Here is a 14,207-nt window from a genome sequence, read left to right as displayed (position 1 = left end):
AATTACTGGCCCACTAAATCACAAATCAAGATTATTCAAACACTCTATTCCCAAAACTGAGGGCAGTAAACATTTCCAAAGCTTTCCAGCAAGAAGTGTAAGATCTTCTCCCAGACTGGATAACACTGTGTTAATAGAAATGAAAAGCACATCCCAGTCGCCCCATGGACCACGGGACGGGAGAGCAGGGTGATGACGTGTTCAGGAGGAGGCCTTTCTTCATCATTATTCTGCGGTGGAGACCCAGACGTACGCAGACACCTCCCTGTATGAGGCACCACTCGGGTGTCAGTGCTTACAACAGAGCCTATTTATAGAGAGGTTCACATTTCCTGTCACCAGCCACATGTGTGCTGATTGATGAGCCCTGTGCCAGCTTGTGTTTATGGTGCCAAATGTGTCAGCTAAGGCTTTTACGGTCTTTAACTGAGCCCGTCTGCCCAGTCATTTCAAATAGATACAGATTCATACTGATAGCCCCGCTTTATCATCTGCAAGGCCTGATCAAGTCTGATCACTTTGAAAGGTAAAAACACAACTCCCCTCGATAAGCAGCACAATTTGAGTTATCATTCATGTCTGTAGCACAAATGGTGCGGAAGAAACAAGCTAAAGCCTTGAGCTATGAGCAATGAAAATAGTGATTCTTGTCTTACCAAACACTACTAATAACTATAAGCATTTCCTCTAAATTTAATCTCCAACTAAATTTTGACCTGCTTACTATAATGACATATGACCATATCACAGTTTGTCATTCCGGCTTGCCCGAGTTTGGAGTTTGTCACTCCAGCATCCATGTTGCTGGTGGTGTAATGGTGCGGGGGATATTTTCTTGGCACACTTTGGGCCCCTTAATAACAAATGAGCATCTTTTAGGGGGCTTTTACACTGGGCTCGTTTGCTGCGCTCCGAGCCTGAGCGCGTTTGTTCCCGGCGCCCCCCGCAGCGTTGGTCTGGTTTCACACTCCACTTGATTCTATCGAACCCTGGTGCGTTTGTGTGCATATTACGTCATCGCAAACGTGCACGGCGCATGATAGAAAACAGAACGCGGGTCAATATTGTGTTTTTTATTAATTCGCTGCTATTATGCGCAGTTGAGTGAACAATACAGGTTTACTGTGTGTGTGTCACATAAGGTGTCCTTCTGCTGCTTGCAAACGGACTCTTTTGAGGAGACAATGGTGTGGTGAGCAGGATGGCCGAGGGACGTGAGAGAACGTCGCGAGGCCGGTGGTGCGATTGCTAATGAGCAGCACCTGTCAAGCACACCGGTCTCGCATCTCTCACGGAGGAGCGGAAGCATATAGGGGGAGCGACGGAGTGGATGATCGAGAGAGGAACAGGCCTGCTTTTGTTTGTATTTTGTTACATTTTATTTTGGTAGCCAGCAGTCGTCCGTGAGGGGCTGCTGGCAGGTATTTATATTCTATTTTGGGTAGCCAGCAGTTCCGTGAGAGACTGCTGGCAGGTATTTTGTTTGTTTATTTCATTTAAATAAAGTTTTATTTTGATTGTCCGCCGGTTCCCGCCTCCTCCCTCCTCCCGGGTTTCGGCACCAGTGTAGCAAGGTTCAGGGAAGAAGGAGGCGGGAACCGGCGGACAATCAAAATAAAACTTTATTGTTTACTTTATTGTTACTTTATTGAGGAATGTTTCCAGAAACTTGTTGAATCTATGCAACGAAAAATTAAGGCAGTTATTAAGGTCCAACCCAGTGCCAGCAAGGTGTACCTAATAAAGTGGCCAGTGTGTGTGAGTGTGTGTGTTGTGTGTGTGTGAAGCGAGAATTGGGAGACGAGTAGGTCAAGTACAAAATGACAAACACCTGTGTTGTGGTGTCTAGTTGTAGTAATTGGCGTGGAGAGACCTGATATAAGCCTGGGAAACAGGGAGTTGGTAAGAGAGTGAGGACTCGTGCCAGTGTCCTGCATCATTGATTGTGTATTTGGACTGAGTTTAATGAAGCGCTGTGAGCGTCACTTTTGTTTTGACCATTTGAAAGTGAAGTGGGCTTGTGGGCTTGTCATGAACCACCGGCCTCCCCAAAAGAGCCGTTGCGCCCTCTTCCCTTTAATGCAGGTCCCCTTCGAAAGAATTGGTATGGACCTCATTGGGCCATTAGAATGATTCGAACGTGGGCAATGCTTTGCATTAGTCCTGGTAGATTTAGGGGGCTTTCACACTGGCAGTTTAGTTCGGAACGGGGCACGGTTGGCATGAAAAATCGCTAATGTGAATGCTGTCATGCGGACCCGGGTGCGCACTGAGGTACCGAACCCGAGACTACCTGGAGGAGGTGGTCTGAGTTCGGTTGCTCCCGAACCGTGCCGCGGTTCGCGTGAATGTGAAAGCAACACGGACTCGGGTGCGCACTTGTTCAGGAAGTAAAGTAACCTGCGCATGCGTTTTAGCTTATTGTGATGTATTCAGTTAAATAAAACACTTGTAAGGGATGATAGTGTTGATGATTTACCTTGGATAGCCTGCAGTGTATTCGTGCATTGCGCGTGGAATCAGGGCAACAAATTTGGAAATCCATTGTCTCCTCAAAAGAGTCCGTTTGCAAGCAGCAGAAGGCCACCTTATGTGACACACGCACAGTAAACCTGTATTGTTTACTCAACTGCGCATAATAGCAGCGAATTAATAAAAAACACAATATTGACCCGCGTTCTGTTTTCTATCATGCGCCGTGCACGCTTGCGATGACGTAATATGCACGCAAATGCACCAGGGTTCGATAGAATCAAGTGGAGTGTGAAACCAGACCAACGCTGCGGGGGGCGCCGGGAACAAACGCGCTCGGGCTCGGATTGCAGCAAACGAGCCCAGTGTAAAAGTCACCTAAGCAACGCGATACATAGAGGCAGTGGCGCTCCACAGCATTTCTGCAAAAGAGCAAAATCCTGAAAGAGATTCTCACTGATCAAGGCACGGCGTTTACATGGGGGTAACAGAAGAATCCCACAGCAAATGGGTGAGCCCGATAGTTTTAGTTCCTAAAATTGATGGCTCTGTACGATTCTATGTGGATTATCGCAAGGTGAATGTTGTGTCGAAATTCAACGCATATGACGAATTGCTTGATCGGCTTGGAACAGCTCGATTTTATTCAACACTGGATTTAACTAAAGGATATGGCAGATCCCCTTATCGCCTATATCCAAAGAAAAAAACAGCCTTCACAATGCCGTTTGGATTGCACCAATTTGTTACGCTTCCTTTCGGATTGTTCGGGGCACCGGCCACTTTTCAGCGTCTCATGGACAGGATTCTGCGGCTACATGCTGCATATGCCGCTGCCTATCAAGATGACATTATCATCTATAGTAATGACTGGCAGCGTCATATTGAGCATCTGCGTGCGGCCCTGAGAGTGCAGAGAGTGGCCGGACTGACGGTCAACCTGAAGAAGTGTGCGGTAGGGCGTGTGAAGGTCAGATATCTGGGCTTCCTCTTGGGTCACGGACAGGTGCGTCCCCAAATTAGTAAGATGGCAGCAGTTGCAACCTGCCCAGAACCCAAGACCAAAAAGGAGGTGAGGCAGTTCCTGGGGCTGGTGGGATATTACAGAAGGTTTGTGCCTAATTATTCTGACCTGACCAGCCCGCTGACTGACCTCACTAAAAAGGAAGCACCAGATCCGGTCCAGTTGTTCAAGGTGGTCCACAGGCCCGGGGGCGCAAATGGAAGGGAGAGTGGTTCAGCGAGGTCTGCAGCGGGAGAGAGAGTAGGGAGACGAGCAATGAGTAAGTAGGTCAAGTGCAAAATGACAAACACCTGTGTCTTGTTGCAGTAATTGGCGTGGAGTGACCGGATAGAAGCCTGGGAAACAGGGAGCTAATCAGAGAATGCTCTGCAGAGCTGAATCATTGATTGTGTATTTGGACTGAGTTTATTGAAGCACTGTGAGCGTGACTTTTGTTTTGACCATTTGAAATTGAATAAAGCACGAGCCTCAGTAAAGCCGACCCTGTCCTCTTCCTTCCTTATCCTGAATCACATTACTATATATCATATTTTAGATTTTATAGGATTTTAATATACATAAAAATTATATATGATTACAATTGATATATAACATGTAAAATAATGTATTGATCCAGTTCCCTCATCTTCTCTCATTTTTAGTCTTCTCTCCACTTTCCTTATCAAAGAAAACAAAAACAAAAATCCTAAATTTGCAGTTTTACCCCCTTAAAGAGGTCATCGGATGCAAAATACACTTTTAAATGGTGTTAAATGGTGTCTTTGCAGTGTGTGGACACACAACCACCATTCACCATGGGGCGGCAGTGGCTCAGTGGTTCATGAAGGTTGTCTACAAACCGGAAGGTTGGTGGTTCAATCCCCGGTTCCACCTGACCAAGTGTCGAGGTGTCCATGAGCAAGACACCTAACCCCAGCTGCTCCCGACGAGCTGGATGGCGCCTTGCATGGCCGACACCGCCGTCGGTGTATGAATGAGTGAGTGAATGGGTGAATGTGAGGCAATATGTAACGCGCTTGAAAGCGGTGAAAGCGCGTCTGTGAAAGCGCTATATTTGGGGTTAGCGGCTGGGGTTAGGTGTCTTGCTCATGGACACCTTGACACTTGGTCAGGTGGAACCGGGGAACCGTTTACAACTAGAGTCACTCGGTCGACAATTCGGGGCGAGTGTAGGATTCCTCAGTGTAAAACAGCATTCGGCAGCTCAGTTCTCTAATGTGTGGCCAAAAGACAGTGGAATGAGTTGACCACGTGTAAATTTTAACACTTTTTCACAGCGGGCCAAAAAATGGCTTCTTTTAAAACAAACATGTTCACATAATGTATTGTAATTGATGGGTATGTTAGAGTGTATTTGTAAATGAATGCTGAGGAATTAATGAAGGGTGTGATCCTTTTAATGCTGTTTTCTGGGATGTATTATTAATATGTGTATTTGTTGACATCAGCCTGCCCAGGGACTACAGGTGGAAACCTGGTGAAATTTTTTTTAATCCTCAAAAAGTCTAAACACTCTCAATAATCAGGCCATTTGGATTTTCTGAGCACTATGATGTCATAATGCTCATGCTCCGCCTACGACCACTGACGGACTGTCCCGTGTTAGCATATTTCTGCCCTCAGCCATTCGACGCCCCCCATGAAAGAGAGGGGTGGGGTGAGCAGTTGCTCAATATCATTTAAAGAGACATGCACCAAAACAGGTCACTGTGAACAAAGCTGTTTGAGGAGGTTTGAGGAGGTAAAAAGGGTGTTGTTTTGCACAACCATTGAGGAATTTTAACCAAAGTATATTACAAACTTTACATGAACACCCTAAAGAATCATACCAACTTGTGGAAAATTGGCATCCGATGACCCCTTTAAGGTGTGGGAAGCAAAGGAACAAACACCTCTTTGTGTTCTCTGTGACTTTCTGACTGAGACTGAGAGAGCGAGGAAAAAGATTGTGAAAGACAGACACAAACAGACAGTGCATCAATATTAAATAGATTCAACACTAACTGCTCCATCTACATCAGCTACCAAGACACCACTTCACACACCCGGGGAGACACTAGGGAGAGAAGTCATATAGTTTTTACGTAGACTTATCAATAATGCATTGTAAGCTTGCTGGAAAACGCCCCGAATCTTTAGCAGTGAGGGTATGACTCAGCCCCTGACGGCAAGCAAACGGACCTTATTTAACTTCCACATCACATTGTGGAGCTTTCTTCAGTATCAAGACATCCAAAGACCTCAAGCACTCTGACATTAGGCTTTATAGGAATCTCATATTGTGTAAAATAAGGATAAACAAAAAGCTTCCGATGTTTAGACAATCCTATCTTATGTTTAATCACTTAAAACTTCTTTTGACAAGGCAAAGAAATGCACATGCCTTGTTAATGCTGTTCAATGAGCATGTCTGTGTTCAGTGTGATTAGAGTTTATGTATGTTCACATGATGAGCGCCTGGAGAGAGACAGGAAGTACAGGTCTTACTTAATGAAGGCCGAAGGCATGTCTCTCTTCATAATCTTGTCTTCTGTGGTTTGAACCGTCTCCTTCCCCACCTAAGAACACATGTAAAACAAGCTTGTTTACAAGATGCATAATGATGAGACCATTTACATGCATTTTTATTTTTCTGACACCAGCTGTAACAAAGTTATTCACACAGGGAAAAGCTTTAGCCCTCAGGCACACCAGATTGACAAAGCTTGTGAATGGGGTTGCTCTGAGTATCTGGACACAATAAGGGCCTATGTGTTTTGAATGAGCCCTGAGGCTGATCTGCTGCTCGCTGTCTGGGATGCTGCCAGTACTTCCAACTGTCCAATCTAAAACAACAACAATCCACAACCCATGCTAATCCATCTGCCATTACCACACCCATTTATTGATTATTTCCTGAATGAACACTGAAAATTAAATGATACAAAATAACTAAAACTAAACAAAACTAAAACAAAAACACACAGACACACACACACACACACACACACACACAAAAATAAAAACACAAAACAACAAAAAATACAATAAAATATAAAAAAAAAGGGGGGGGGGGGATACTATGGAAGTTAATGGCTCCTGTCAACCAACATTCTTCATAATATCTTCTTTTTAGTTCAATAGAAGAAAGAAACTCATTTTCATTTTTGTGTGAACTATCCCTTTAAGGCCATTGTTTTTAAACTATTTTCTAATAATTCAATTCATGTCTGTTTCAAAGATTGATTCAAGTCATTGATTTATTTGCATCATGCAAAAATACTTTGATATTTTTGGCTAAACGTCTAACCCTATCAGCCATTAATCTGATAATTTAAAAAAAAAACAGCCCCTAATTCTCTCTTACATCACACAAAACCACTCTTTGATTTTTAAATCATAATCCTGAGGTGACAAGATATCAGACCACACACATGCTCACATCATTGTGGTTTATTCGGCCTTTCACTGGACATAAGGAATGACATTACAGTGTCCTTCTTTAGAGTCCACTAATGCAGAGATAGCAGCGTAACAGAGAGATGTTTGTTATCTCCGCACAGCACATGGCCACTTCCCGCCTGCTCTATTTTTCCAATGATGTAATTACACCAAGGCAATCACATTAATTTGTCTGTCCTCCATCTCTGAAACGTATTTGAAGACGACTTTCAACCTCCCATCAAACTCTAGTCACTATCATAAGTTGAAATTTGTATATGTTTATATGTAATATATATATATATAAAGGAATGACATAATGAGATGAGAAACAGGTCTAACAGATGTAAAGTAGTAAATAATAGAGTGTATTGATAGCCGATGACCTGCTAAGGACCATTGATCGCATCGGAGTTGTGTATGGAGGATGGTGCTTTTGTAGTGCAGCACACTCTTTTACTGGGCCCTAATTGGGTGAAGGGGACCCATAAATAAGTCTGGGTTAACTGGGTTAACTGCTGGGCTTAAGTGGGAACAGCAATCACATTTGCACACGCAGTAGCCAGTCACAAACATCAGTCCTGTGCACGCTAATGCCTTTGTGCATGCCTGTTTGGTAGATGTACTGAATAAGAATGAAGTCTTTCCGGATAAACATGAAGTTCCACCAGTCAAATTGGCATGTGGTCAGAGGGTTGAACTCTTGCACCCATTATTTTCAGTGTATCTGAGGCTTATAGTGTCTATTGGCACGTGATATATTGAAACGCTCTTCTCAGTGGGGCCTCCACCTTACACTTCTCTTGAGATACTGGACCTTCAACAACATTCTCCATGGTTATTCTTAGCTCAGTCCTGGTCTATTAGGCCATCTGAGGGGCAAGGGGCAAGGGGCAAAAAGCAATGGTGGCAAATAAGAGCCCACTGCCACCTTTCTCTGGGCTTTACAAGCAAGCACTGAAGATTCTAAAGCAACAAATAAACAGGGGATAATTGCACAAAATATGTATTTAGATTAGAACAATACTGAATCAAGTATCCTTGCTATTACTACCTGCACCTAAACTTAGATGAGGAAAATAAAGCAGTAAATAAAGTGATGACAATGATTTCAAAGCTCTTACACTTGCATAACTACACTGTCAAACATGTCCAATTTCAGAAAAAGATTGTAACAATTCTACAGTAAAAACCTGTTAATTGATTAACTATAAGCTACCTTATGTTTACAATGAAAAATTACTATTACTTTAAAAAAAAAACACACAATATGATCAAAATTTACTGAGAAAAACATTAATACAACATTTACAGTGGAATTTAATGTTTTTTTGTTACCATTTATGAGCATCAATCCATTTTAAAATCCGATTATAAAGTGTATCCTGCAGTTATGTTGACAGACCATAACTGAACCGCTCAATTAGAATAGGCATAACATTATCGTCCATTAGTGTGGATGCTAAAATAGTTATCGTTGATCTGAACGGGCCTTTCCCCTGATGGTTCTGTTTTTGTGCAGGTGACACTATAAACTGTCTATACTGTCTATTTTTATCAGCTGTGGTTCATGGAAATGGATCATTACATTTTGCAGCGGCATTCTATTTCATCACCTGCAAAAAAACTATTTACCATCAATTGAAATATATTTTTCTTTTACAGCGTAGCGACATGAGTAACAGGGCAGTTAATGAAGCAACCACCCGTTCAATGACACCGGCTCATAAAAAACTGAACGGATATTTGACATCTGACATGATTCTCATTCCTCTAATGGTCATTTGTGTGTGAGGGTTGCACTGGCCACATACAGTGTTTGTGTGTGCTAGAATGTGACGGCACCTACAGTAAGATGCCTTTCCTTCAGACAAAAGAAAATCAGGTGCGACTGCATTCTCTCTCCATGATGGCTGTTTATATAACAAGGCTCCTGCTCTGTCACAGCATTCTGTCATCTGCCGAATGTTTACGCTCGAACTCAGAAGTATCTCTCATTGATTCCCACAAACTCCGCAAAGACTCACGACTCCTTTAAAGGGAAACTTTGCACACACACACTGGTGGAACCATAAAAGGTTCGACTTTATAAAAGGCCCCTCGGCCGCACATTTGTCAGTTTTCGTGGTGTCGAACAAAGCATATGGGTAACAGAAAGACAGACTCAAGAGGCAGAGATACATCGATTGTGTACTTTTGATGCATAATTAATGCAGAGTGAGTCTAGCAGTTGTAGCTTCACTAAAAAGGCTGTTTGATCTCAGGTGCATTAGTGCTGTGATAATGGATTCTGAGAGAGCAGTCCAGGTCAGCAGCTGCTCCGGCTCCTGTCTATCAGCCCACTGTCAGATATTATTAATCAAAATTTAGAGATTTCAGAGAACAAGACTGAAGAGGCCGGACTTAGAGAACTTGTGTATTGTGGACGATCACAAGCCCAGTTTCCCAAAACATAAGGTGCAACCGATATGTCACACGAGTTCCCACTTCCACAAAACTTCAGCCAAGACTTCCACTGAGTCCGTTTCTTTCATTACATTTTTTAAAAAGAAATTATTACTTTTATTCAGCAAGAATGCATTAAATTGATCAGAAATTAGTGACAGAAATCTTTTGTAACATTATTGTTTTACTGTTTCTAATAAATCGATTTTTTTTTTTTTACATTTCTATTTATCAAAGAATCCTGGAAAAAATTAACCAGCAATTGTTTGTAACAAAAAACACATCCTTGGAGAGCGTAAGAGACTTATTTTTAAAAAATCTCACCAACACACACTTTTGAATGGTAGTGCGCGTGTTTAAATGTTTCTACATATGGGCTTTCCAGTGGTCGATACCAATAACGGTCAACCTCAACCGCAACAGATTATCCCTAAAATTATTTTTATTATTTATTACTGTATTAAGTTTTGGGTGAGTTTACAAGATATATATATATATATATATATGATGGCTTTTCCAATAAATTAAATATATTTTGTTTATATGTTTATGTGTAGTATTCCTGAAAAAGGACAGAAATAATGAAAGAAGGAAAGAAAGATTCAGGCTTCTAAAACATTATCTCTTAAAGTAAATACGTAGGTGACTAATCACACACAAATAAAATTAATATAACAAACAACTGATTAATAATAATTTCATGAAATAACAAAAAATCAATGATGAACCCTTTTCATAACGAAATAACATGTATGGAAATTTTAAATAGGAAGAAACATATTTGGTCAACTTGTAGAGGGGGAAAGTTTTCACAGTATATCACATTTATGTATACTTATTTTTCTCCAAGTGCATTGTGTTTTTATTATGAGAAAAGTATAAATAACATTAATTTCAAACAGAATCAAAATAATTAAAAGTATTGTTATTGTATTTTATTTTATGTTTTGTGTCATACCATTAAGTTAGAATCATCCCACCCCGCATATAAAAGAGCTGTGTAGAGTCCCATCTACTTTGTAATTCATTGAAATCAGTCTGGAGCATTATACAGCAAACATTCATGCCACTCAAAATATATTCTCTCTAGTCAAGGCTGAATTTATTTTCTGGAGAAGTCACAATTGAGACTTGCTTTAAAAGGAATATGTCTGTTTAAAGTACTTGAGGGATTATGGGAGCTGAGGGAAGCAGCAAACTGCAAACAAGTTTATGCTTATGTCATCAGTGTGGGTCTTACTATCACATTGTGATAGTTCTGTATGACTGACTGGGATTAACTTCAGTTTAACACACGTTTCAAAGGGCATCACCTCCTCTCTCAGAATAATTTTATCACTAAGGGAGTTTTCCCTGCAAGTGGCGGCTACGGATGAAAACATTCCACTGAAGTCCAAGATTTTTGCTTTGAATTTCTACTGTAGGTCATGTCTTTAATCGCTACATTTTGTCATTGAAAGTGACGTTATAACAAGAGAAGCATTTCATATACAGGTCTATGCTGACTCCTAAGTGAATCTAAGAGCTTAGCCATGGTCCATGGATGACATAAATGGCACATATTGCATATGGACGGTATGCCAATGGCTCTTTTCCAATGCACTATGACAGACTTGGCTGAAAAGACAGACAGACAGACAGACAGACATGGAGACTCTCCTCCAGGCCAGCCAGACCCCTGCTGTCTTCTCCGTTAAGAGTCATAAAAAAGCATTCAGAGAGAAGAGAGATAAATTACCTAAAAAAAATTCTTAAATTAACTCCTATCCAGGTACATATAGTTGGCTGTTCCTTACTGGCTTCATTACAGTCCTACAACACCCAGCAATGACCATTAATCAGTCCAAGTTACAGACTGTATAGTCCTGGATATGGTTCTGTGTCTATTATATATATACTATATATATATATATATATATATATAGAGATAGAGATAGAGATAGAGATAGAGATAGAGATAGAGATAGAGATAGAGATAGAGATAGAGATAGAGATAGAGATAGAGATAGAGATAGAGAGAGAGAGAGAGAGAGTCATTTAGTGGCATTAGCATTAAAATAAACAATTGCATGCTCAATTATTTGTCACAATTAGGGCCATTATACATATTAGTTGACAAGCTAATCTCTTACCACAATCTCAAAGTGACCAAGAGAATGTTGACTATCTAAACATAGAACAGTCTCCAAGATACAGACCAGTCTTTAGAGTGAGAAGAGATATAAAGCCTCTTCACTCAGCCTTGATTTCGAGGCTTGGCTGATGTTTTGGACACTTCAGCAGAAACAGGTGCTACATATGAGAGAGGTGCTGGTGCTCTGGGTGCGTCTCCAGTGAAGACGCTGACACCTTAGACTTCCTCAAGCCAGCAGGGAGTCACTTTCTCTGGGCATGAAACACCCCCTCAAGCCATGCACTGTGAGACTGTGTTACTTCCCAGGCTAGAAGACCTATTTATTCCCGGCACAAAATGCTCACTCCCTATTTGTGACTTACTCACATAGGAGGATTCTTCTCGCATTACTTTACCTAATGACAGCTGGGAGTAAGTTACCAAATAAACAAGAAGAAACAGAGTAATACTGAAAGCACTTCTGCATTCTCAAAAAATCTAAAAAACTCTTGCAGGTCCTGCTTGCGTTAAACCACTCACGACTCATATACTTCTGAGCACATATGAAACTTGAAATAGAATAGAATAGAATATTTAACTACACACTGTAGAAACTTACAAGAACCAATGTTTTCATTTTCAAATGCATGGAGTTATTTAAAAATACACACAAAGCATTAAAAATAGAATACAATAAAGAACAGAATGGAATTGAAAAAGAATATTTAACTACACATAAAAGTTAAAAGAAGGCAGCCATTTTCAAATGAGAACCAAACACAATAGAATATAAATATATTTCAGTTAGAACATATTACAGAGTAGATGAGACTGAGAGTAGAATGGAACACAACAGCTTGTGCAGACCAGACATTACATCAAATGTCAATTATAAACAGGATTTTATAACTTTTCAGTATTACACATACTACATGAATGAATGCTTTTCAATAACAGACTGAGAACTTTCTTCAAGTAGAGACTCCCTTATTGAGACCAAAAAGGAAGGAGAACATACCAGCAAGATTCTGTCTGGTTGCTGTGGGTGCACTGGGAAAATAATGGTACAGGTTTCTGAGATTAATGATTGTGTTTTTGATGTTTCCTGGAAACAACACCGGAACTTAAAGTACTTTTCTAAACAGATGAACTCCTTGTACAAGGAAGAATACAGTCCACCTATAAAGGCGCCATATATATATCACACTCAGTTCATCTTTATGATGCAAACCTCATTGGTTCCAGTCAGTTCATTTGTTTAAAATACACTGTAACTCCAATACAGGATAAGGCATTTAGGGAACATTTAGCTGAAGGTGTCACCTTATCATTCAACACTTCCAGATATTGCATACAGCCCTTTGTAACACAAACACAACCTTTGAGAGTTTTTTTTAGAGGCACTTAGTTTACCTTGTGTGAAGTAAAATGAGGATAACAGAAAACTCACACTGTCCAACACTTCCCTGACACCTGCTGTGATTCTCCTCACTGATCCATCAGGACCATGTGTTTACATCAACCATAATCTCCTTTAGCCACAAACAAGTAAAGTCATATTTGATTCTTAAACCAAACCCATTATGGTCACTTTACACTCGTAGTAGGCATTTTCAATTCCTAATGCAACACCCACATTCATCACATCACGACCCTTCGCAAAATTACCAAGATAAACAATAATTTCCACCAAAATACCACAAACAAAAACTACAACAAAGCAGTACATTTTCACAGAAACGTGGTGTTAGCCAGCCAATGTCATGGAAAAAAAAAGACAAGTTTTATACTAATTGGAGAAGATCTCATATTATGATTTACAGTAGGCTATAGTAGCAATAACTGTGGTATGGTATTTAGGAAGAAACTGTGGTTACCATGGTATTTTTTTTTATAAAGGGAGACGTTTTAACGGAATGAAGTGCGCGTTGATAAAACAGCAGATAAACTAAAACACAAGATGCTGACAGACTCTCACCCGCACGAGGTTGCTGACAGCCGCTTGCACTGCCGCCACTGGGCTGGTGAGATCTGGGATCGCTTTCCCATCAACTTCGCCCTCCTCGTGCATGATAACCAAGTGAGATATCTGCTGAGCCACCGGCTCCAGGATACTCTCTATCGTCTTGGTATGGAAAACTGGCATCCTGAAATCTAAATATCCTCAACACAACTGAGAATAAGGCACGTGTTCGCTCTGTCCTGCGCTTTCCCCCGTTATTTCTTCCAAGGGCACCACAAACCAAACGTCTATTCCCGAATCTATCCCACTCATGCAGCAAAATCCCTAAACGCCTCCTCAACGACCGACGCCTTCTGTGCATAACCAAAGCCAGGCGCCCGGTGAGTGCGAACGAACGCAAGGCTTAAAAGAGTCAGTGCTCGTCAACCAATCAGCGCAAAGGTTTCACGCCAATCGGAGCAGCTGATTGGTCGGCGCTGACGCTGTTTCCACTCTTCTCCGCCCCACCCTAACTGTGTTAAAGAGCTTCCCTGACTACGTTATGCAGTCAGTAGCCATAAAGGGAATGCGTCGGAATGGAATGACAAAGTGAGGATTCCGTGGATTGCATTTGATTTCAATGATAGGTAATGGTGTTAGTGAAACGGGAACAAAGTAACTGATACTCATTGACAGACCATGCAAGCATGTCTATTCTTAGGCTGCAGCTTTTAATTCTGATCATCTGCTGATGTCTTCTTCATGTGCTCATTTCTGCGTGACAGCATGAA

The 14,207-nt window shown here is 41.2% G+C and overlaps 2 protein-coding genes across 3 annotated transcripts in view; one reads left to right on the top strand and one right to left on the bottom strand.

Moving 5' to 3' along the window:
• vcla (vinculin a) overlaps positions 1 to 13,783 on the bottom strand; it is a 50,016-nt gene extending 36,233 nt beyond the window's left edge. The window contains exons 1-2 of one of the 2 annotated variants that reach the window (XM_056257064.1): positions 13,453 to 13,783; positions 5,984 to 6,054 (exon numbers count right to left, since the gene is read on the bottom strand). In XM_056257064.1, the coding sequence (XP_056113039.1) occupies positions 5,984 to 6,054; positions 13,453 to 13,620 (239 nt within the window). In that variant the 5' untranslated portion in view covers positions 13,621 to 13,783. The remainder of the gene's footprint in view (positions 1 to 5,983; positions 6,055 to 13,452) is intronic. The other variant, XM_056257065.1, reaches the window with a different exon arrangement.
• LOC130089651 (glutathione S-transferase omega-1-like) overlaps positions 1 to 14,207 on the top strand; it is a 220,928-nt gene that overhangs the window by 168,045 nt on the left and 38,676 nt on the right. The gene's annotated exons all lie outside the window — the stretch shown is intronic.

The sequence above is a fragment of the Rhinichthys klamathensis genome, unplaced genomic scaffold, assembly GCF_029890125.1.
Source record: "Rhinichthys klamathensis goyatoka isolate OS25496 unplaced genomic scaffold, OSU_Roscu_1.1 h1tg000135l_1, whole genome shotgun sequence".
In the NCBI taxonomy this organism is placed as follows: domain Eukaryota; kingdom Metazoa; phylum Chordata; class Actinopteri; order Cypriniformes; family Leuciscidae; genus Rhinichthys; species Rhinichthys klamathensis.
This window is presented reverse-complemented; position numbering and strand designations above follow the sequence as displayed.